This window comes from Nyctereutes procyonoides, unplaced genomic scaffold (assembly GCF_905146905.1).
Source record: "Nyctereutes procyonoides isolate TBG_1078 unplaced genomic scaffold, NYPRO_anot_genome, whole genome shotgun sequence".
NCBI classification, from domain to species: domain Eukaryota; kingdom Metazoa; phylum Chordata; class Mammalia; order Carnivora; family Canidae; genus Nyctereutes; species Nyctereutes procyonoides.
In genome coordinates this window covers 9,848,548-9,874,727 of record NW_026575160.1, presented here as the reverse complement: position 1 = coordinate 9,874,727, position 26,180 = coordinate 9,848,548, and the positions used below count along the sequence as shown (strand labels likewise).

At 38.3% G+C, this 26,180-nt stretch overlaps 1 protein-coding gene across 1 annotated transcript in view; it reads left to right on the top strand.

Annotated features, from left to right (window-relative positions):
* Positions 1–26,180, top strand: part of RAPGEF5 (Rap guanine nucleotide exchange factor 5) — a 229,885-nt gene that overhangs the window by 112,825 nt on the left and 90,880 nt on the right. The window contains exons 8-9 of the mRNA XM_055314547.1: positions 2,126–2,199; positions 13,478–13,603. Coding sequence (XP_055170522.1) covers positions 2,126–2,199; positions 13,478–13,603 — 200 coding nt within the window. The remainder of the gene's footprint in view (positions 1–2,125; positions 2,200–13,477; positions 13,604–26,180) is intronic.

Genomic DNA, 26,180 nt, shown 5'->3' with positions numbered 1-26,180 from the left:
GTTTAACAGAAGAATTTCCCTCCCCTCTTTTTTCATAAAGAGTTATGAAAGAAGTAGTTTCTGTAAATAGATGTAGTCAAGTTGTGCCATTTGGGGCACTCGGGGAGCAACTAACTGTTCATCTAGATGGTTTCTACAGAGCTTATGCTGTGTGCACAGCATTTTATATGCCCTCTCTGCCTGGTAAGCCCTGCACAGTAAGCATGAGAGGCATACAAAAGCCAAAGGTACATGAAATGATACTTTGAAAAAGTACATAGCAGAGAGCACAGTATTTGAAAGTCCACAAAACAATGTGAACTTGAACCCAGGGCATGAGCTCACAGTCAGCAAGATAGGTAATGTTTTTGCCTTGCTTTGGATAGAGAGGGCAAAAGAAAAAATGGCATGGCAGATACAAAGAATAGCTTAGGAGCCATCCTTGATTGCTTTTTATTCTCATCTTCTCCAACTACCCAACCATATTCAGTGCACTGGCAAGTGGTGTCCTATTTATTTATTTATCTATCTATCTATCTATCTATCTATCTATCTATCTATCTATCTATCTATTCATTCATTCATTCAAGAGAAAGAGAGAGGCAGAAGCAGGCTCCATGCAGGGAGCCTGACGCGGGACTTGATCCCGGGACCGTGGGATCACGCCCTGAGCCAAACGCAGATGCTCAACCACTAAGCCACCCAGGTGTCCCACCATTTTAGCTAAAAATTCCGCTCAAGCCCTCCACGTTTCTTCAGCTCATCGCCACCTCTGTAGTCTAAGTCATTGTTATTTCTACTCGAGATGCCAGTAACAGTCACCTAACTGGTCTCCTTGTTTCCTTTCTTACTTCTCTTGAGTCTATTCTCCCCAAAGAAGCCAAAAAGAACTCTTGAAAATATACATCAAATCATGTGATTCCCAATTTAAAATTCCTTAGTGGTTTCCCACGTTCTTAGACTAAAATCTGAATTCCCTGAGTAGTCTGTGTTCTCTCTAGGTTTGTCTCCTGTCCCTCTCACCTGTCATGGGTGGCTCCATCTCCACCTTGTGGGCCCAGCCCAACTATGATTTCTCTAGGGACACCCCCAGTTCATTTTCTGTCATCTCCCCATTTATTATGACCTTTAATGCCATCTTATTTTTTAATTATTATAATTATTATGATTGTTATTGTTAGTTGTAGTAGTAGGAGTTGCTGTTCATCGGCTCTCTTCCCAGCAAGGGTGTATACTTCATGAAACCAGGGCTCGCCTGCCTTGTTCTAGGAGTAGTCTCAGTGCCAGGCCCATAGCCAGCACTCAATAAATATTTTTAAAGTGAAAGAGCAGACTGTACAAAGAGGAAAATAATCAAATCACTCTGCTTGGGTCAGGGTTGTATTGAATGTCAGCATGGAGTTGGAGATTAGGAGGAAGCTAGAGAATTCAAGGAAGACCTTCAATGATGAACAGAGAATTCATACTTGATAAGATAAGCGTTACATGGGCCAACGTGTGGCATTTGTTTTGTTTTTTGAGACTGATTATTTCAGCAGTTGTGCCCCAGCTGGACCGTATTAGGGAGAGGGTGGAATTAAGAGCTCTGTGTTAGAGATGATTGCACCAGCACAGAAAGGGTGACAAGGACTTGGATAGGGAGATGCTGGGGAAAATATGGGATAAGAGATAGATGCATGATTCCACAGTCCAGAATTTTATGGTAACAATACACTGAGCAGTCTAAATAGACAATATTATGCTTTCTGTTTTAGGCCACCATAAACTACCAGCCAAAAACCCCCACGTTGTTTAAAAAAAAAAATGTTCTCAGATAAACTTGATAGAAGCTTTCAGCTACACCCCAGCTGCCTCTGGCTAAAGCATACTGACATGCTGATACCAGGATGGATTTAGGTGGAGAAAAGAAATGAAAGCAAACTTTTCCACTGCCATTGATTTAATAAACAAGTTAATGCACATGAAAAGTGCCCAGTGTAGTTAAACTTTCATCCAAATAATAAAAAATTGTGCTGATATATATATTTTGTGAATCTCCCTAACATTGCTTTTTCCTGCCAAATTACTACCTGAAAGAAAATGATCTAAAACTGTTTTCTTATGATGCTCCATTTTTTAACATTCTTTTTCTTTTCTTTGTTTAAAGCAATTGAACAAGATGAAGAAAACAGTGACAAACGCGTAATTGTGTCAGAAGCTGGAGGAGTTCCAGATTCTCAGGTATGATCAGTTCTGTGCCCGTCTCTCACTACACTTACTTGTCTTCTGTATTGAGAGTGGTGACATAATGCAGGTGTTTGCAGATGATACAGGTTTGGCTTTCTGTGTTCTGTAAAGAGTGGAATTACTGGGAATAAAGTACTTATTTTTGATAAAGAGGCATTTGACAAGAAGGGCCCTAAATTTTAATTATAGTTTGATTCATGAGAAAGGGACAGATAGGCAGACATTCTCCACTTCCCAGAGAGAGTAAGGAAAGTAAGTGCAGAACCAAGAGAGACCACCTTAGAGGAGACCACCCCCCTGGAGACAGCAGAAGAATCAGCTGGCTGACAGCGTGGCAGCCGGGGTTCAGCCAGACGGATGAGTGTGATCCCTCACCCGCCCAAGATTCTGTGCCAACATCTAGTATCTAACTAACAGCATGGATATGCTTTTAGCAGCATCTTACCTCCAAATATTGGGGCCTAACAACTTCAGATACCCTAGTGCTATCAAATGCTAACTTGATATAAATCAGAGCATGTAAAGATTCTTGGCTTGTCTGACCCATTGCACTTCCTTTCAAGTTCTAAATCTGTTGATTCTGGTCATAATTACATTAGCTTTTTCAGTCAAGATGGCACAGGCCGTATTATTTCAATAAATTGATAGAAGGAATTATTGGGAGTTGTTTTACTGTGGTAATACTGAAAATGCTGCAATTATCATTTGTTTGTACTGAAATTGCATATCAAGTTTTCAAGCAAACATGGGCAAGAATCCCTAACATGGTATCTTCTACACTTTCTCTAAGATTTCTTAAATCATTGAATTATTAGACAGATACTTCTAAAGATAAATTGTTTTTTTTTGTTTTGTTTTGAATTTATCCTGTGGGCCAACATCTGTTTTAATGCAATTCTATTTCTGTATCTTAGGATATACAGACCTGGCTTTTCAAGATTTTGTGTTTTTTTTTTTTTCCAACTGTGCCATAAGTATACATCTATAGGAGCTACAGAAGGTCAAAAATCATGAAACCAAACGAAACTAGTGAATCGATAATTAGATCAGGAACAGATTCTTTTTATGTTTGAAAGGCAAGAGTTAAGTTTGCTGGAGACATAATTGTGGGTTATAGGCCAAGGCCGTGGAGGAAGGAAAGTAGCTGTTACCTCATCTATCACCTCATCTGACACATCTAAGAAAGCCTGACCTGCTGCCACAGTACAAGCACCAGTTTTATCCATTCGATTCTGTAGGTCCATCTTTCCAAATGTTCTGGGTAGCATTCTCAGTAGATCAAGTCCTGTAGGGTGAGCTCAAAGAAAACTGAGAATTTTATTATCAGAATTAGAAACATATGTGTGTACACATGGGTGTATACATTGACACTAAAATTTATTAAGTTGACGTTTGGTGTATATACATATAATTGAGCACAACCCCCCATGATCACTGGTATTTTACATTATTGCAATCTTCAGAGCATATTTTAAGCAAGTAGAAATTGGTTTCTCATGCCTCCCTCATCCATGATGAAATCTATCACTATGGGGAAATGCCCTAGGGCTATTGAAAACTGGGTATGTGAAGGGTTAAGGTGGAGAGACTGGGTCTCATACACACATTTCTCACCTGCCCCACAACTAATTCTCTCCTCATATGTTAGCTTCTTTCTTCCTTTTCTCACTAAAAATATCTTTTCTGCCTGAGAAACTCCCTGTTTCAATGCAGTGCCATGTGGGTGGAGTGAAGCGAACAGTCCTTCATGCCTTTACACAAGCTCCTTAAGCATCTAAACCTGTGAGTTCCTGCAGGGTAGCATCACTGTCTTTGTCACCATAGTGTCCTTGCATGTAAAGTCTGTGCAAGTGACCAGCATGTTTGGTTTTCATCTGTGTAGAATAGAGATCTTATAAAGTTGTCTTGAAGTTGGAATGAAGCAATGCAGAAAATGCCTGCATTTTCATTATGATTCAATAAATGTTAGTTCACATGTGGTATCGAGGGCCAGGCAGCTGGGGCTCTCCTCCTGGCTCTGGGGCAACTTATTGTTCCCTGGCCTCCTAGCCCTTTTCCTTAATAGTACTGAGAGTTCACTTGGGCAGCACTTTGGATGCAGTAGGCACTTGCCTAAGCTCTTTTCTTAACTCCACAACAAACCCTGTATTTGCCACCATTTTACAGACGAACTGGTAAGTCTGGCTCTGACATCCTGGCTTTTTTTTTTTTTTTAATATTTTATTTATTCATGAAAGACAGACAGAGAGAGAGAGAGGAGAGAGAGAGAGAGAGGCAGAGACACAGGCAGAGGGAGAAGCAGGCCCCATGCAGGGAGCCCAACATGGAACTAGATCCCAGGTCTCCAGGATCAGGCCCTGGGCTAAAGACAGCGCTAAACCTCCGAGCCACCCAGGTTGCCCTGACATCCTGGCTTTTAGTGCCTGTACTAAACTGATTTTCTAACATCTGTAAAATGGGGATAATTGTTGGGTTGTTTTGAAGATTAGCTGAATATATGTGAAAGAAAACAGCACCCAGCACATAGTAAGTACTCAAAGAAGTTAGCCTCTATGAACTATTATCATGATCATGATCTTCTATCACATTCCTTTTTTGGTTTGAATATTTAAGGCATCTAACATGGCTCAGTTGTAATATTACTCTCTGTCTACCATTATGGTATTTTTACATACATAAACATTTTAGACTCTCAACTCTTCATCATTCTATATAGGATTGAAGGATTAAAGAATTTTTATCAAAATGTATGGAATTTGGGGGGCACCTGGGTGGCTCAGTCAGTTGAGGGTCCAGTTCTTGATTTCAGCTCAGATGATTATCTTAGGATCATGGGATCAAGCCCTGTATCAGGCTCTGCACCCAGCACGGAGTCTGCTTAGGATTCTTTCTCCCTCTCCCTCTATGCCTCTCAGCTCTCTCTCTTCCAAATAAATTAATATTTTAAATAAAAAGGTATAGAATTTTGGGGATACCTGGATGGCTTAGATGGTTAAGTGTCCAGCTCTTGTTTTCAGCTCAGATCATGATCTCAGGATCATGGTATCGAGCCCCACATTGGGCTCCATGCTCAGCAGGGAGTTCACTTGAGATTCTCTGTCCCTCTGCCCCTCCACCCCATGCTCATGCTCTCTTTGTCTCTCTGAAATAAGTAAATATTTTAAATTTAAAAAAAAAGTATAGAATTTTTGCCAGGTTCTAGTTTAGGGCTCTTACTGTGATATTCAGTGAGTCATTTATAACATACTAAACTTTGGAAATTCTTGCTTTGCTTCAGGTCTCTATTGACTGGTGGATTCCATAATTATTTTCACTTCTTCTATTCTCCATTCATGTCAATCATTTTAATATTAAGTGATGGTGACTGTTAATTGTATCAAGTAATTGCCAAATATTTGATGATTAATTTATTAGTAGCCAAAATATTATTTATTTTTTAATACACAGAAGACAACTGTTAAGGCTATGATAGTGATCATAGAAAACATGATCATTTTAAATCCTTTATGTTGGAATTGATTAGAATTTACTTTTTTTCCCTTCTTTATTATTTGTCAACTTTGCTGCCCAACTTAGCAGTGCAGTCAGTAATGTTTACAGACCTGAGCTATAATTTCAGGTCCAAACAAGACAATATATTGATGTCCTCCCTACTGTAGTCTGAAAGTTCAAGGAATCAAGTATATGAATAAGTGAATCTTTTACTTCATTTGCTATTTAAGTATATGGCAATGTATTTTTTAGTTTTATCAGAAGAGAGAATTATGTAAGTATAATAGATTAAGAAAATTTTGAGGGAAACAACAGTTAGAAATTCCATATAACTATGGCTTCTGCCTCCTTCCCTCTCCCACCATCCCCGCTACTGTACTCTTGGCTGGATGTAATTTTATACAATATTTGTGTAGGATGGGTCTGTCCAACCAAAATGATGCCTTAACTCATGTAATTCCAGAAAGGAGGAGGATCAGAGAAGTGAATCTCCTTAAACTTGCTGCCTCAAATTTACACTGAGGGGCCAGGAGTCACAGGATGGATCTCTGAGGCTCTGTGATGCCCTAGCATTGTGTCTGAGGCATGTACTAGTCGATGCCTTGGGGATTAGTAAATGCCTCACGCTCCCCATTATGTGTACTTTTCACCTTGGGTGCTGTGTGGCCCTTTCTCCCAAGGAAAATGTATATTTTTCTAGCCCAACTAGGAAAAAATTTTTCATAGTTTTTTTTTCTTTCCCTGAAGAAATTTGAGAAATGAATAATTGCTGCCCTACAAAATAAAATAGTGCCATTATTATTTATCCATTTATAATTTATTATTATATTTAATATATTCTATTATAAATATTATTATATAATTCACATATGATATAGTCCATTATATATTACATTAACATATCCTATATTTTAATGTATTACATATTATGTATTATTAATATCATACACTATTATTATTTAGTGTGAATTATCTTCTGAATTTTCCTGGAAAAGATTCTTAATATTTGTTGTTTAGAAAATAGGTGCATACCGTTAAGTTATGTAATGTATCTTCCCAACCCATTAGTCATTTGAGCCTTCTGTTTAAAGTAGCAAAAAAAATTACTTTATGAATTTCTGTGTGAAATTGTTAAAGAAATGACTCTATTAGGTAGTAATGAATAAGGATTTATCCAAATACCCTGAATTTTATTAAGTAGCATTCTGTTCCTGAAAAAGTGCTTACTTGAAAAGTGGGCTCTTTCATCCTGGTTTTCCTTCTCTTTTGCATGATGTTTTATCTAAGTATTTTAGAGAAAGTGATTTTTAAAGTGAAGATAACACAGACAGTGTTTTTATACATAAACTGTGCTCTTTCACCTGTTGTCATGGAAGTTATCATATATCATCCTTGTTGCCTTTCCTAAGGGAATCCTGGTCAAGCACCATTTTACCACTAAAAGGATGGACCCAACATTTTTATGACTCTGTTTAGAAAGGAAACAGACTTTAATTTACATTCGTAACATTTCTCCTCCCAAATACTGAAAATCAGTATTTTCAGTATTTGAGTATAATACTTATATTTATAATAAAGTATAAGTATAATTAATTATGCTTTACAGAGATTTTTTTTTCAAAGCATACCTTGAAATAAGGCTCTTAAATAACTCTTCTGATGGTTCCAGATTAATCTTTTATTTTTTTCTTCTGGCTTAGCAGTGTTAGGTAAACTGTTTATAATTAATTTCATGTAGACTAAGTAGTTCAAGAATGCAAAAGTCTAGATCAAGGGCTGTTACTTGCTTCTCCTGCCCTAACAGATCTCTCAAAATATATTAATAAATTCATGGGTTTCTTGAATTAAATCACTAAATTACAGAGCTGTGAAAGGGAACCCCAGAGAACATCTGGCTTAGTGTGATGCTTCCATAGAGGACTGTCTTATAAACTATCTAGGATGTAAAGGTATCTTTCTGGGCTTCAACTTCTCCAGGGAATGAAGAAGCATTCATTACCCTCCTTGAAAGCCTTTTTTGATAGTTGTTATGTAAGGAGTGCTGTAGAATTGATTATCTTACAAAAATGCATCTAGAAATTATGCAGAAACCAGAAAATCAGGACAGTAATATTCCTTTTGTAATTAGAAGATGTTTAAATTATAAATACGGAATAATTAAGTTACTCTGAAACCCATTTTTAAGAATAATAGCATTTTGTGTTTAAAATACATAATTTGGGGCAGACCCTGGTGGCTTAGTGGTTTAGCACCGCTTTCAGCCCAGGGTGTGATCCTGGAGACCCAAGATCAAGTCCCACATCAGGCTCCCTGCATGGAGCCTGCTTCTCCCTCTGCCTGTGTCTCTGCCTCTCTCTCTCTCTCTCTCTCTCTCTCTCTCTCTCTGTCTCATGAATAAATAAATAAAATCTTTAAAATAAATAAATAAAATACATAATTTGTGCATTCAAGTATGTTTCTAATAAAAATGTATTTCCTTATTAAAGAAGAGTCTATATTTAGAATCCTAAGCATATGATAATAATGAATGTTTAGAATTGCTTAAAAACTCATATTCCCACAGAAACCAAAAAAATAGTTAAGACATCTTAAGTTTTCACTACTCAGTCCCATTCTTTTATTGCTGATGATATTACCAGTTGTTTTAGAAGAATGAATGTGATGGGGTGCCTGAGTGGCTCAGTGGGGTTGAGCATCAGATTCTTGGTTTCAGCACGGATCGTGATCTCAGGTGGTGAGATTGAGCCCTGTGTCAAGTGTGGAGTCTGCTTGAGATTCTCTCTCTTTCTCTCCTTCAGCCCCTCTCCCCAGTCATGCACACACACTCTCTTTGTTTCTCAAAAATAAATAAATAAAATTTTAAAAGAATATATATAAAGGAAGGTATATGGATCTGTCTTCCATATATACAAAGGAAAGACCATCTCCAAATGGGAACACATGCGAGCTTAGCCCAGTTAACTCTGGAACCTCTGCTGGTGCGAAGTAACAGGCTCAGTCTCATGTGCCTGTTTATTTCCAAGACACTTTCTTTTGTGTGTCCTCTGTCCTTGGCCCCAATCCCACACACACCCTCTATTATACAGGGTGCACGGGGGAGCAGAGAGAGTTTAGGACTAATCCATCAGACTGCGGAATAAACAACGCCAGGGCAGGTCCTAAGGTTGCAGGGTCATGAGCCTCCTCTCTCTGCTAGCAGGACAACATGTTACACACTGTCAGGATGACATGGATGGAGAGAGAAGAAATTCTAGCTGGCCGACTTCATTGAATTTTTTAGATAACAGGAATTTGTTAAGTGTCAAAGATTTTAAAGGATGTTAATCATTTGTATATAGGAATTCCCCCACAAAGTTTCCTTGTCTTCTTAGTTTAAAGGAGGACATTTAACACCACTGATCTTCTTGTACCCTCTTTATATTGATTATAAGTGCCTCTTCAAGATCAGTGCATGTAATTAGTGTTATATAAGGTTATGGGCTCCATTAAAATCCTGACAAACAGAAATATGCTCCAAGGAGGATGGCTAGTATGGTGAAAGAATCTAAAAATAAAATCAAGTGGACCCTTAGTAATGCTTGACAATCTTATTCTACTTCCCTTGTCCTCTTTCCTCCTGAGTCAGGAGGGGGCAAACCGTAGCCTACTCCCTGTTTTTGTAAGTAAAGTGTTATTAGATCACAGCTGTGCTCTTTCACTTACCTATTGAATCTTCTCCTTTTGCACTAAAACTGCAGAGTTGGGTAGTTGGACGAGAGACCACGTTACCCACTAAGCCTGGAATATTGACACTCTGGCCTTTAAAAAAAATTGGCTACCCCTTACAACTGAAATGACCACCATATGCCTTCTTTTCTTATATCTCCACAGCATCTTCTCACATTTCCTACTCTCAGCTAATAACTTGATGTATTTTGTTAGAAAATAGAAAGCATTCAGAAAAGAATTTCCAGGAGCACCTGGGTGGCTCAGTCAGTTAAGCATCCAACTCTTGATTTCAGCTCAGGTCATGACCTCAGGGTCCTGGGATAGAGCCCTGTGTCTGGCTCCCTGTTATGCCGGGAGTCTGCTTGAGATTCTCTCCCTCTGCCCCTCCCCCACCTTGCACATATGTGTGTGTGCACTTTCTGTCAGATAAATTTTTTAAAAAAGATTTTATTTATTTATTCATGACAGACACACAGAGAGAGAGAGGCAGAGATACAGGCAGAGAGAGAAGCAGGCTCCATGCAGGGAGCCTGACGTGGGACTTGATCCCGGGTCCCCAGAATCACACCCCAGGCTGAAGGCAGCGCTAAACCACTGGGCCATCAGGGCTGCCCAGATAAATCTTTTTATTTTTTTATTTTTATTTTTTCAGATAAATCTTTTTAAAAAAAGAATTTCCACATTTTCCCACCACCAGATGTGCCAGCCTACCTACCTATGTATATACCCCTGTATTTCACCTACCTTCCTGTTACAGTGAGTGAAATATTCAGTCCTTTTTCTGAGAGTAGATCTTTATGCTCTCTTTGCACTTGAAGGACATTACTCCTAAAAATGCCCCCTCTCCTTCCTGCATCATCAGGTTTCCCTCTGTGCTGGGCGATTTCTAATAAATATAAGTCGACTGGAATATCCCTTACCATAAACAAGCAAACAAAACTTTTTTCAACATCACTCTTTAACTAGTGTCTTATTGCTTGTAACAAAACTCCTCAGAAGAGTCGTTGCTCATTCTCTGTTGAACCCCAAGCTAATATGGTTTTCCCCTTACCACTTTTTTGCTATTTAAAAAAAAGATCATCAGAGTCACCAATTACTTCTGTCAAATTCAACATCCATCATTTCAAACCCATCTTACTTGAAAATTCAGCAACATTTAATATAGTTTTTCTCTCCCTCCTCCTTGAAACACCTTCTTCAGTACTCACCAGGTTCTCCTCCCAGAGTCACTCCTTCTAAGCCCCCTTTTCTGACTACTTGTTGTCTTTCCAATATCCAAACAGGGGACTCAGTTACTGGATTTCTTCTCTTTCTTTACACACTCCATTGGTAACCTCTTTCATTTCTCTGGTTTTAAATACCATCCTCCCTGATGTCTCCCAGGTTCCTATCACCACCTAGACTTCTCCTCTGAGCCTTCAAATGGCCAACCCAGGAATACCATTTAGATACCTAATAGGCATATTCCTTCCCAGACCTTCTTCCCTAGCCTTCCTAATCTCAGTAAGTGACAGCCCTACCCTTTCAATTGTTCATGCTAAATACTTTGAAGACAAAAATCAGTTGCTCTACCATTCGAAAATATTCAGATTCTTTTTTTTTTCAAAGTATTCAAATTCTAACCACTTCTCCCCATCTCCCCTACTACCACAAGTTCCAAGACTTTTCTTCTCTGAAGACTAGTCTCCTTATGGATCTTCTGGTTTCAGGTGCTTCTCCCCACCCAATGTTTTCTCAACCCAGAAGACAGAATGATCTTCTTAAAATGTAAGCCACATGATACCAGTCCTACATTTAAAATCTTCTAAAAGATTTCCATCTTGTTCAGAAAAAGAATCCAAACGCCTCATGCAGCCTGTGAGGACATGACGTGATCTGGTCCCACATCACATCTCTGATAGTCTACTAGTCTCCTCCTTACCAACTCTGCTTAAGCCATGAAGGTCTCTTTATTCTTCCTTGGATATGCCAGTCACACCCAAGCCTCAGTGCCCTTGCACTTCTGTTTCTCTGCCTGACACACTCTTCATCACTTCCTTTAAATCTTCATTCAAATCTCATTTTCCTGAAGAGTCCTTCCCTGACATGCCTGTCTTGATAACACCTCCAAACATTTCTCCCCCTTGCCCTGCTTTATTTTCCTTCCTATCATATATTATCACCTGATATACCTATGTTATATAATCCACATTCCCTAGTGAATATAAGTTTTATGACATGTCAGTTGTTCTTGTTGTTGTTCAGTACTCTATCCCTAGAACCTATAGCTCCTAGCTTATGTTTGTTGCTCAGATAACATCTGTTGAATAAGTGAGTAAATGAATGAATGAATAAAATAGGGAGCTGAGAGGGCATATATGGGCAATATTAAAAGGAGAATATAATAAATATTGGTGTTTAAATGTTTGAAAGAATGTCATATTGGGAAGAAATAAACAAAGTTTCAGTTGCTTTAAAAGGCAAAACTAAGGCACTTTAAAAAGGTACCTGGGTGGCTCAGTCGGTTAAGCATCCAACTATTGATTTTGGCTCAGGTTGTAATCTCAGAGTCTTGGTATCAAGCCCTGCATCAGGCTCTGTGCTCAACAGGGCATCTGCTTGTGGATTCTCTCTCCCTCTCCCTTTCTTTCTTTCTTTCTTAAGTAAGTAAGTAAGTAAGTAAGTAAGTAAATAAATAAATAAATAAATAAATAAATAAGTAAGTAAGTAAGTAAGTTTTTAAAATAAAAGGCAAGACTAGTACTCATTGGGTTGAAGTTGAAAGATTTCAGATTTTTATTTAGTATGGTAAAGGACTTCCTAATAACTGTGGCTCTCCAACAGTGCACAGGCTGTCTTAAGATAAACTGAGATCCCTGTGCAAGAAACCCTGGAGATGAACTGGAGGATCACTTGCGAGGGATGTTTTAAAAACAAATATCTGACTTTGGTGGAGGAATTCCACTTGCTATCTCGTGGGAATCTATGATTTGGGCCACTTGAAGAATTTTTTGTTTTTTTCCTAATTGTTGCAAAAGCTGCTAGATAAGAAGCTATTCTTGCCCGTGGGAATAAGTGATAGTCCTGGTTTTGCACAGATGATCCCATTTCGTTGATGCCCACTCAACAAAATGGGTATCTTTGGCACACACCATTAAGACCATGAAGCTGAGCATCATTTGCTGGTCCCTCCTTTTGCTAAGTCCATTCAAATCCTGTAAGTTGCATGGCATAAAACAAAGATTCCATGATTTGACTGCTACTGTCAAGGAATCTCATTAGATCATGTCCTGATATGTCAGTATGAACCATTTTTAAAAGAATTTGAGCAGAAACAGTTCATAATTTGTGTTATAATGAACAGCTTCTTTTCTAATCAAAGTCCTAGATTCTGTTGCTTCATATTATTGTTGCTTAGGTACTTTGGCATAATAAAAAATGCGATGCTTTATGGATCATTTCAAATCCCTGATGACATTTTAAGCTTTCTTTTTTCCAGTTTATTTTTAATAAACTTTTTTACAGTATTTCATGCAACATTGGAGACATTTTGCTAAAATGCTCTGTAGTAACTTTCCAGTTGTAAAAAAAAAAAAAAAAAAAGGTCTTGTGATCTTGTTGTTAACTGTGTATTTGTACATGGAATAATCTGGTGGAGTAAAAGAATTAGGAACTATGTACTGTTATTTTTAGTACTCTCTATCATTTCACCCTTTTTGTCAAAGTGGTTCCTGGCTAACTTTCCCATGAGTTTTTAACCTCTTGTGAGGCTTTGCTTATGTAACAGGAAACAGGCTGTCAGGAACAAATAGTGGCATATCAGGAGCACACTTCAGTAGCAGATGATTTAGTTTGCTCTGCCCTTCGCTCTCTTAAAGTAGACTGATACATGATCTCAACTTTAAGACCTTTGGCGTGGCATTCCTAGGTTAAAATAATACAACTTGAGTTTTGGAAAGGCAAAATATTTTACCAAAATGCTTTAATCCAGGCAACAGAGAAGATGAGCTTATCGTAAGGGGAATTTTTCAGTGGTGTCATGTCCTGGGACTGTGGATTTAAGTATATCTTCGCTTTTTCTCCAACTTTGAAGGCGGGAGTGATGTGCAAACTTCAGGAGAGAGATGACATTGGACGAATCGAACTGGTCCAGAAGCTGGCAAGAGAAAACTGTCAGTTTCTACAGGCAGACAAAAAAGAACAGGAGAAATCTGAACACGTAAGCCCTTTTTCTCTTGGGGATGCAGGTTTGAAGGGGTGGGAAATGTTCTTGCCTGGTTGTGTGGTTGAAGGAAAAATATTTTAAATTCTTGTTTTGTGTTTTTCCCCCCAAAAGTATCCTCCTTAGTAAAAATGACAGCTGCTCATAACTCTAAGTCAGCCATTTATAGCACTGGATTTATACGAGAATTCTTCTCAAATCCTGTAGAAATAGAAGAATACATGTAAGCAACTATGAATGCATCTCTGTGATTTTGATTTGATGGCTTTCAAGCTCAACTTTGGGAATTTCACCCTATCAGATAGTTTGTGGAATAGGAATTTTGAAAGAACATTCTGATGTACTTTTATGTTGAGTATGGCGTGGCTCTAGTTACCGAATGAATGTATCCTGACTCAGTAGAAATAGGTAAGAGCAGAATAACAGATAATAGATGCTTTCACCAAGTGGGAGAGTCAGAAGGGAGTTTTCCCAGTATCTTATGAATGTTTGTGTTCCAACAAAAGTTATATTGTCTGCATGTAGTTAAACTGGAGGAAAGGGCTGCTCTGCTCGGTTCTCCTGAAAGCAGTTATTCACATTGAGCCTTGGAACTGAGAATGCTGCCCTCACGCTGGGACGACAATGGCACCACTTTCTTCTGCTACACATTGTTGTCCATTGACTTTGTTGTTGTTTGTAAGACTGCACTCTCCGTACTCAGCTATCCAGGGTTGCTCAAAGGGGAAAATTCTTCAGTGCTTATAAACATGTCTTCCTCTGAGTTTAATTTTTCCTTGGGATTCTATGTCCAACCCTTTCCAAAGGGAAAAAAATTGCTTCATGCTTTCTCTGCTCTAAGGCTCAATACAAATTGCCAGGGTTTTACTGAGCAAAAAGGGAGGGGAGATGTTCTCAAGGGTGGTGGGCTGATTAGTTTAACATAACACGTCTCTAACAGTGCAACATCAGATGATAACAGTTGGTGTCCCAAGAGGGAGAATTATCAAGCAGTTTCAAAGCCCTGTAACTGAGCTATTTCAGGGGTGATCATTGACTTTAAGCGAGAGCGGACATCTTACGGGCCCTCACTTCACTAGGTACTATTGAAAAGTCCAGGGACTTGTTTAAAGTGTTAAAAGCACCCCAAAGGTTGACTGTATCAAAGACTGACTCTTAATCTCTGTCATGTCCTTAGAATATTTGAGTTTCCTAGTATGTGACTTAAGTTTCTCAAAACGGTGCTCCTTTTGATTCATTTTAAGAAGAACAACAACAGTTTTCATATACCATATTTTACTGATTTCAAAATTCACATTTCCCCCCACATTTTAGTATCTCTGAAATCAAGGTAAGGCTTAATGATTGATGATATGATTTGATATGAAAACACATCATAATTTAACCATGGGTATTTTTCTTCCCTTGTGGTCCTTAAAATGAATGATATATTTTGCAATGAATTGCATATTCAATTCAGTGAACCGGTGACAGCCTAAGGGTAGGGCAAGATCTTTTAGAGCCAAACAGATAATAGGGTAGCTTCACCAAGACTAGAAATCATTAGCCTTATGCCACAAACAACTTGAGGCTCATTTAAAAAGATACCAGTGTTGCCTTTGCCTTGTATTTAGTTCAATCCAGAATATTATAGTTAGAGCTAATGAGACTATCATGCCCTCCAAGTATATGCTAGAAATCAGAACTCGGTGCTGGTAACTCTAAAGACTTCTAACATGAGACAGAAATTTAATAGTAGAGGATTAACAACTTTGCTGATGGTTGTCTACTATTGCTACCTATTCTCTGTGTTTATCTAAAAGGAAGGTTTAACCCTTCATTTTAAGATTGTAAAATAGAACAAGGTTTGTTACTTCTTGCATGAATATCATAATATAAATGCATTATCAGCTCTGATAGTGCTTATGCTCCTGAGAAGAAAGATGATATATAAATAAATGTTGGAATTATGGCCTTTGCTGCATAGTTTTTCTTTGAAAGCTTAGAGTAAGGAGAGGTGAATATTCAAGATCTTTCTTCCTTAGTAATGAATATAATCTCAGCCATCCTGCCATGTCCCTCCTGCAGGATGACAGCAGTTCAACTAATGAGCTCTCCAGGCTGATACTGATACAGTGCCCCACTCTATGGGTTGTTTGATGCTAGATGCTTACACTTTTTGCAATAACATGTGAGGAACACAAACCGTCTGGTAGATTATCTGACCCATTTATGTCTTGGGCATTTGATGTAGCTCCACCTTTGCTTATATACGGAGTTCACCATGTTCATGAGGTGGGTACAGTGTTGGCATTTTTCCTTCCCTTGCTCTCTTTTCAATGGCAGTTGTCTGCTCTGGCTCATGAGAACTCAGTTATAACACGCAGGATGTAGAGAGGAAGCTACAGTTTACCTAATGTAAACCCAGGCCTGCAGTTTCTTCTTGTAATAACAGTAACAATAATGACCAAACCCTGGAGTTACATACAGATTTCCTTTCTTTTACAATTTTAAGATGCTTCATCTATCTCATCTGCCATTCCTGGGCCAAAGTTATTTAAGGAGACAATAGTAAAATTTGAGTTAGAATCCAAGAGTTGTTTGTTTATTTGTTTACTAAACTACATTGCTTCTCCAGTTCTAGAATATCACATCCCTTTAAATACATATGTGCCAAAATGAGAAAGTTACTTTAAAGTATTACTGAATAGAAAAAGAAAAAAGCTTTTGTTGCTGGTACACCTTGTTACAAATAGAAGGAGCTTAGGAGCATTGTGAGTAGGCATTTCTAATATTTTCTCAAACTGACCAATGCCATGATTATAAATGCAGCAATTAGAGAAGCACTTCATTCTGTGCTTTTGCCAAGGCATTTCTGAAAGAAAAACATTCAAATGTATAATTACCACAGGTTTCTCAGGAAGCCCTTGGTTTTCTTATTTTATATTAACAAGCTGTAGGCAAAATTAGCCAACACTCGTTACTAAGTGTCAAAAATTATTATGTGAGAACTTTAAGAAGGGGATGGAAATGGGTTATTTTTGTCTAAACATTGTGATAGTGGATTAAAATTTGGTCATTGAGTCTGAAGAAACGACTTCTCTTGTAGGCATATTTCCTAGTCTTAATCTAATTATATTACTAGAAGAAGGGGCATGTGTTACCAGATGGGGACTTTCAAGCTTGACCTGGAAGGTTGACACATGGCCACAGCAGAAAGGGACAGGGAAGAGCCTGGAAGGCAGAGGGACAAACAAGAAGACACATGACTTGAGCACTGGGTGATTCATGGGGAATAAAGAGGAGTGGGTTGTAAGGGAGGTTACAATTCAGCTGTATAAGACCTGGTAAGTCACTATAAGGAGTTTAGACTTGCCTTTCTGGCAAAGGAAAGCCAACAAAGAAGGGAAGTGGCACAATCAGACATAGTCTTTGTAAGATCTCTTTGGCATTGGCTTAGGGGAAAAAATGAGTGGAAAAGAGGAAAGTGTTGGAGAGAACCCTTAGAAAACTATTGTCGTGAGTCAGGTGAAAGATCAAAGGCTGAACCAGAGTGGTAAATGGGAAATGAGAAGGCTGTAGATATAGATCATTTAGATGGTAAAATTGGCAAAATTCGACAACTGTCGTTGGGAAGGTGGGAATGTGTGTTATTTTATATTAAGTGGTAGGCATATGTTATGTTTAGTAATAGAATGATTGGTCATCTTTGCCAAAAAGCTACAAGACATTTACCTTGCTTTTGTTTTCCTGCTGTATGTTTCAGGTGTCTGAGATACATGCTAAAGCACACAGTGTTTTTCTCATTGGAAAATTGTTAGGCGGGGGTTCTGGCTAACAGCAGGAGAACTATATAAACGATCTTCTCAGACCAGACCTTTTGAAAATACCTTGGGTGGACAGAATCTCTGGTAGCCCCAAAATGAACTGGAGTACTTAGCCAAAGCTTTGGCATTTGCTGCAATGATGTGTGTCTCTTCAGAATTAACTGTGATTTTAGGGATGGATGCTCCCTTGACTCATATAGTCTGAATTGGTATTACTAAGCTATCATTTTAGAATACTCTTGGCCATTTATTCATTTAGTATACCTTTTTAGTTAAAGCCAGTGCCATAGAGGATTAACCCAGAATAACTGGGGTGGCTGCTACCCTGAAGAAGTATGGTCACGTGGAAAGAAGACATTGACACAGATAACTGAGATACAAGGAGACAGTGTTGGTAATCCCCAGAGAGATACATAGAAGTTAGAAGAAGAATTTCCACCTAGGGAAACAGGATTCTCTCATGGTGAAGGTAAAGTTTGATGTGGAACTTGAAGTAAGTTTGGGTTCGACTAAATAATTCAAATTGAAGAAAAGCATTGCTAGCAGGGAGAACATTAGAAAATGCACAGAGATGGCAAAGTACAAGGTATTTTTGGACATCGGAAGCCATTCTTTGTCACCAGAATACCACAAGTGGGGATGAGGGGTGAAGTTTTTGTGAAAGATAAGATTAGGACCAGACCATGGGGGATTTGGAGGGCTGTAAGGTTTTATGTCATTCTAAAAGAAATTGAGAATAATGAGAAGTCATTGACAACTTGGTTTTACTAGTTTTCCTAGAAAAGAAGAATGGGGGGGGCTCTTATGAGGTAAATATTTACTATTCCATTTGACACATTAGAAAGCTGAGGCTAAGTGACTAAGCAGAGCTGGGCTAAGAGTGGATTCAAGTCTGATGGCTTCTTAGGTGCATCTCTCTATCATCATTACTGGAAGGAGGGTGGATCAGAGGACAGGAAACTGGAATAATGAGCATCACGACAATCCTGAGAAAGAGGAATGGCCAAGACCACCCTAGAAGAAAGACATAGACAATAATGTATTGAAGTGATGGTAGTGGCAGTTACGGGAAGGACAAAAGAAAAGAACACTAACGTGTTTGCTTAGTTTGAGTCCTTATTTAGATGTGAAAGGCATGTAAACTGTTCATATTTTCATATCTGTGAAATAACTGTTTTAAATATATATCTAGGGAATCCCTGGGTGGCTCGGCAATTTAGTGCCTGCCTTTGGCCCAGGGCATGATCCTGGAGACCCGGGATCGAGTCCCACGTCAGGCTCCCTGTATGGAGCCTGCTTCTCCCTCTGCCTGTGTCTCTGTCTCTCTGTCTCTCTCTGTATCTTTCATGAATAAATAAGTAAAATCTTTTAAAAATAAATAAATACATATACCTAGAGGTGGATCCTTTTTTCTTCTGAAATACAACTGCACTTTTGACCAGAAAGCCAAAACTGTTTTTCCCCTAACATATTTGTAGTGTATTGTAGAGTAGAAATGCCAGTAGTAGCCGCTAAACCGAGTTCCTAATTTCCAAACTGCAGGAATGTGCATCTGTGAAATGTATGTGAGAGCTGGGCTAAGCAGTCCTTTCCCTAGGGACTCGGTCCATTAGCCTGCACTCTCCCCACCCGTTTTCTTCAGTTCCTTTGTTAAGTCTGAGGACCCACCCTACTTCCTTCCCCTTTTCTCATTCACTTCTGAAATATGGGTGGGAAGGGGATTTTGCACATTCTGAAACCGAATCTTGGCATAGTCCGCTGCCAGGGTAGGGTCCCTATCACTCAGCCTCCACCGGGGCTTCCTTTTCCCTGTTTCCTGCAGCCTCATCCTGGAATTCTGCCTACGTCAAAGGGTCCCTTGTTCACAGATGACTAGGGGAGAAGTGGTTTGGGGTATCCTGGCTGCTGGCCCTCTGATTTTAACTATTAAAAGTTAATCTCTGCCTTTTTCCAATTTTTGTTTGGTCACTTACTTTGAAAAATAAGGCTAAGTATAAGATGAAAACTGTATTTTTACTCTATATGAAATACTAAAAGCAAAGGTGGTTTGACCATTCCGTATTCAAACTTGCATTATATATCTAGTCAAGTAAAGTTAAGAGCAACCATGGCATTATTTAAAATTTGTCAGTAATTTGGATTAACCAAGAAACTACTTAAATACACACAGAACTTTATAACATTATTGCTTAATAACAAAGCCAGAATTCAGATGTGATAGGCCATTCATTATATATTAAGCTGCCCACCTATAAAACTGAGAAATCACTATATAGAAATGGTGTTATTTTTCTTAATAATATAATCTTCTCTTCTTGTTGGTTTGGTACTAAAGTATCTTTTCATAGGAAAGAGACTTCTTGAATGAACAGTTTTAGTTCATTTTCAATCAGGATTAATATGACCACAGAATAACACAAAAATGGCAGAAGATAGTTCGTGCCTCTAAGAAGTTTACAGTTGAGGTGGGGGGAAATTCACACATGGAAAACAAGTAATCATCCAAGACAGTATTTAATCAAGTGTTTAAATACTTTCCAAGACATTGAGAGAGAAGAAGGAATTACCTGTGATAAACATATTTCACAAATGCAGCAATCCATGCTCTTCTTCATTGGATAGCATGCTTTACAAGTTTGGTTCACTTCACATGCTCTTAAAGTCTGGTTTGTTGGGACTATTTATTTATTTATTTATTTACCAGAAAAATGGCAACCAAACTGCCAGGGAAAGTGATGTGCTCATGCTGTCTGGTGGAGCCATCTGCTCATTAGCTCTGTTTTTAAGTTCTCACAAGAAGCCCACTGCAAGTCTCGACATTTATTTTTAAAAAATGAATTTCAGCATTTTCAAGGAGAGGAATTTGTCATTACAGTATTTGTTTATTTTTCTGAAAATACTTAAGTTTATTTTAAAAGGCCCAATTAAGAAAAGTGATGGTGGCTCAGCTAGATTTATCAAAATCACATTCTCGAAGATCTTATATTCCCCATGGGGCATATGCTGTTCCTAGGTTTATTAGGTTCTTATTCTTATAAAATTAAAATAGCCATCTCATCTCCAGACTGAGAAACCATTAAGGTGAAATATCAAGAAATAGGTTATTTTTCTTTGGTTTATGGCCTTCTTGGTGGTATATCTCACTCCAGAACCTGGGCAACCTTTATGTTCTTTCCTTTTTTACTTCCATCAAGGTCTGATCTGCATTACTATTAATAATACAACAGTATTATTACCTTCTAGATTGTTGTCTGGTTAAATAACACTAGAAATCTTGGGTAGTTTAGTTCCATTTGAGTTTATAATGGATGCTTTACGACAGAAAAGTAGAGGAAAGATGCACACACAGACGGATGGTCCTTCAGAGACAGATGGACAGTACTTCATGACAACTGTGTACCCCTGAGGCTTGGAGAAATAAAAACGTGAAGAGATCTCAGGGAAAAGGGAAACATAGGGAGCAGCTTATAATGTGCTTCCATTCTCATGGAACACCCTGATGCATTACTGCCTTCAGAGAGCTGACATTGCAGGAAATTCAGAGACTGAATTCATAGTTACCTGTGAGGTGTTATGCAAAGTGCTGTGGAAGCCTGTCACCAGGAGCTCAACTGGTCCAGGGAGATGCGCACACGTTCCTGAGAAGGAGAAGCTCTGTAGGCCTGGAAGCATTACTAGGAGAAATTAGGAAGGACAAGAGTTTCAGGCAGAGGAAAGAACGTGCATGATGACGTGAAGGGCTCATGCACAGAGAGGATGCTCCAGCCAGCTCCAAGTGGCCAGAGCATGGTACCAGGGTGAGAGGCCTGGGGGCCAGGATAGGCATGACCTTACAGGCTAAGCCCAACACTGTATGTTACTCGCAAAATACCTTTGAGCTCTGCTGAAGAATTAAAGCAAGAGAGAGAAAGGTTATTACATCTGAATTTTTGAGATTGCGCTGCTGCAGCATGTGAATGGATTAGAAGAAGAATGGGTCACACTCTACCTTTTCTCACTGTCCTTTCTGTTGGTTTTATAAGTAGCAGTCACCAGCATAAACTAGGATTTCACATGAGGAGTTCAAGTCCACGGACTTGAGTTATGTCCCTGGGAAGACAGAATGTCCAAATATAGCTCAATTTCAGTTCATTAGCTTTACCCTAAAATACACCACTACATCATCATTTTCTTTAAAAAGTTGACTGTGATTTGGTCCTGTTTTTATAGAAATAAATTTTATTTTCATGTCGTATGAATACTTTCTGTTAATGAATACTACACAGGCTTATATGTTCACTCTAAATATACACTCTGCTGTATGATATTTACCTCATACTGATTCAGCCAAAGTTTGGTGATTTCTGAGTGATTCAAATACTTTAGTTGATAGAGACGAGGAAAAGAAATGTATAAAAGATTTCCATGTAAGATGCAAAGAACTTTTTTTTCCCTTCTGCAATGGGAAATGGATAGAAAGGAAGAATTCCATCTGGCATACAGGAGCCCTAAATGTTGTTTTAAGATAGCAAAAATAGAAGATTGCTTAAAATATCATAACAGAACATAACAGACTGTGGGCAAGTGTGCAGTACATATTTCTCTGATAAATCATGTTAAATGCCCATATTTTACTTAAAACATGACCATGTTCTTAATTTTCATCACATAAAAATTTGTCTTTAATTTAAAAACAATAGTCTGTTCCATTACTGAAGCAGAAAAGACATGTTTTATTCTATAGAAATTGATGTACAGGACTTAGATGTACCTGGAATAGGTTTCTTAATTTTTTTTATTGTTGTTGTTTTCCAGTATTTCTCCCCTGTGATGAAAAAAAAAATGGAGAAATGAGATATGGCATGCAGATTCATTTAGAGTACATTTGTCCATAATTAAGTGAACAAGGCTCAACAATTTTAATAAACCCTGTAAATGTCCTCTTTGTTCAGGTTCCAGGAAAGGCTGAGCATGGTCGAGGCAAGCTGAGTCAGAATAAAGGATTAGGGGTTCCTGGAGATCCAAGAAACACATAGAGGGAGAGAATAATGGTGATAATAAGACAATTAAGATGACAGGAAGTGGCTTGGGGGTAGGGATCTGTAAGGAGGCTCATGAAAATTTAATGAGTCATAAGAGCATATCTTGGTGATTGCAAAGGTGGGGGTAGAATACAATATATCAAGGTAAAACTTTGGCCCTGTGCAGTCAGTGAGAGGAGAGAATGGTACTTTAGGCAGATGAATCTGTAAGCCGTTCATGATTTTGCCTTGGCTAGGATTTATAGAGGTAAAACAAACTTCATATTGATAGTCATATGAATCGAGAAGTCTAATGATCCCCAAATGGTGCAATGCATAATAAAATCCCAAACTGAATTTTATGCTTGATGGATGCTATTACTTTTTCCCTGCTCAGTGAACTTACAGTTATTACAAGTTGGGGGATTGTGATGATGCGTTATTTTTTGCAATCAGTTTGAGTATCTTGGAGTTTTCCTCTGAGAGCCATAGCCACCGGAAAGAACTTTAGATATCCTGTGTCTTGGTTGTTTGGATGAGAAAAAACTTTCATTTAAAAACGGGCACCTGCTAAATAGAATTATAAAGAGTTTCCTCTAGAATGGGTAATAAATACTATACGATCCATTAATTCTGTTGGAAGTTTGTTGATCACAAGGAAAGGTTAGAAATATTTCTGTTGATAATCTTCTGGTAAAATAGACACCTTTTAACCTCTGTTATCAAAAGTGAAAAAAATCATTAATAAAAATAATAACTAGAGATCCTTTAGGTGTGTTAGAGAAAGTTATGATTCAATCTTTGTGTGTTTTTATATGGGTTCCTAAAGATATATTTTGTGGGGGAACTAAAGTGAGGCTAGACTGATTGAAATGACCCTTGCCCCCATAAAACATTTCTAATGAACTACTTCTCCCCTACTTATTAGCAGTTACCCTTTCAGAAGATTAACATAACAACTCCTGAAAGCAGGCACAAAAAATTTTGCCAGCAAAAAATAAATGAGATCATCCAGTGCTTCTCATTAAATACCCATAGAGAGTCAGAGATATAAAAATTAACTCAGTATTAAAACAATACTGATATAATTCTAAAAACATGGGAACCAAGAAGGGAATTGAAGCCATGGAGATAATACTGTTTCCTTTAGTAACTTGGATGACTGGAATTTTAAAAGATGTAAGACTACAGAACATAAAATGGCAGAGATAGTAGCACATATGGCCCAAGTTGATGCTGGTTTATACCTACAGGTTTGAGGTTACAGGATAAGCCATCAAGGTGGTAAAGGGAAGATTTTGAGTTTGGATGTGGAGGAATACTGACTCAAAATCAAAGAAAAGAAACCCTGGAACAAAATAGAGAGCCAATTTTATCCTGATTGTCTTCTGAGGAATACACTTGAATGCCAGATGCTTATGGGCAGAAACCTTTCATGACTTGTTGAACTATTAAATGCCATTTCCATTATAATTTGGCAATCAAGTCTGACTTTATCTTGATTTTAAAGTAGATTCCATTTCCGTCCCAGCTCAATAAATCTCAAATTCCCGTCCTTCAGTATTACTCATAATCTTGGCATAGGGAAGAGATATGCACAGACCTGAGAAACATTCACCACACCCTAGAAAGATCCTTGTTACTGGAGATCAGAGGGCCCTAGGTGTATTCAACAGCTGCAGCTGCTTATTCCCCTGTGCCCCACCCTCTGTGGCTTGCCACTTTTGCATCTTTGCCCTAACCTCTACTCCTCTACTCTTATGCACCACATCTGGCAACCTCAGAACCTGTGGAAAGAATGTAGTGAAAGGGAGTTTTGTTGGTCCATTTTGGCCTAATCCTAGGTTGTGAGACTATTTCAATCCAGAATAGAAAAGCCAGGAATGGTGTCTCTTCCTTCTAAGTGACCTAGGACGGCCAGCTGCAGGCATATCAGCCTAGGGGTCCCTAAAAAAAAAAAAAAAAAGTTAGGTGGCGCAAGCTTATGGAAGACCCAGAGTGAATTGAATATGCATTCCTTGGTTGAATGCAATGACCCACCAACACTGGGGAATTTGGTTACTTACCTCACTGCACTGAGATCTTCAGACAGCAGCCAGCAGCCCTTATCAGACATTTAGTTTGTCCACCATTAGCAGTGTATCTCGGATTCCCGTGCTTGAGCTCATAGAGGTGATTAGAAAGAATACTACTAGGTGAGGGTGGGTGGCAGCCAAAAAGCTCTTTAGCATCCTACCACCAGGAGTGATCATTCAGCCATTACATACAAAATTAACTTTGTTAAGGGCCAAATTTTTAAGCTCAGTAGAACTTTCTCTTTTTCATATGTAGAGCAAACTTTAAATATATATGGCTAAGACTAATTTAGTCTTGCCTTCATTCATTGCAAAAAGCATTTGTTGAGCACCTAGAACCCAGGCATCACACAAAGTAGAGCAGAGACAGGAGTAAGCAAGATCTGATTTGAGTGAGCCCTAAAGGCACCCTCCAGTTAGTGAGGGAGAAAATAAAGACAGGAGAGTGAACAGCACTCGGCACACAGAAGAAAGGGGCATACATTGAATAAGGTATTTGTTTGCAGAGAATTGTTGCCTTACATTTCTGTGAGGCATTTGTTAAATTAAGCGTCATCTTTTCTACTTTTGGGGCTATGACTGGGAAAGGATATAAATAATAAAAAGCAAAAGATAATAAATCCCAAGTCCAAAGAAAGTCACATATTGTTGGAGTTAACCATTTTCCCCTTTACTTTTTTCCTTGCTAGCTACAAAAAACAATTTTTTAAAATTTATTTATTTATTCAAGAGATGGAGAAAGAGAGCAAACAGGGGGAGGGGCAGAGGGGGAGGGAGACAAGCAGACCCTAATGAGTGAGGAGCCCAACACAGGACTCCATCCCAGAACCCTAAGATCATGTGCTGATCAAGAATTGGATGCTTAACTGGTTGAGCCACCCAGGTGCCCCAACTACAAAATATATATTTCTTAACAGTATATTGTATATAGCTCTGGACCTATTTTACTGATTGATTGTATTTGTTTCTGTAAACAAACTTCTCGAAGAGGTTTATAGGTATTTAACAATAGAAATCATACAACTTGCTGGAATTTATAGCACATTTTTGTAAAAGATTTTTTTTTGTTTAAAATCATCCTACTAATTGTAGAAGTAATACATGCCTTTTGCAGAATATTTATTAATAATAGAAAGCTACAAGAAAGAAATATTTAGTGAAAACTAACCATGATTCCACCTTCCTTGCCCAGTATGTCAGTATACATACACATCCTGAGTCTTTCCTTATGTTTTCATGGCATACTTTACTTAATCGCCCTTCCATTTGGGCACAAATATGTTTATGAAATTTTTCTTCAGTTAATTTACCATTTTGTTACCAGCATTTTTAAATGCATTTTATTCCAGAGGAATTGAAATTCTATTAACAAACTTCCTCCAAATTAAATACACTGAGTACAAATTTAGTGAATCACATTACCTCTCTTGAGTTTCACATTTCTCATCTATAAGGATAGGAGATTAGAGATCTAAGATTTCTTCTAGCTCTGAAATTCTTAAGGTGAAGACCACTACCACCACCACCACCACCACCACCACCACCACCACCACCACACCACTGCCGCCAAATTCAAAACATTCGTACTTTTGAGTGTTGAACACTCAAACAACTTTGGGAAGTTGTTACCATTTTATAGTGGATAATAATTGATTACCCAGGAGGCGTTCAGTAGCCATTTTTCACTCTGATT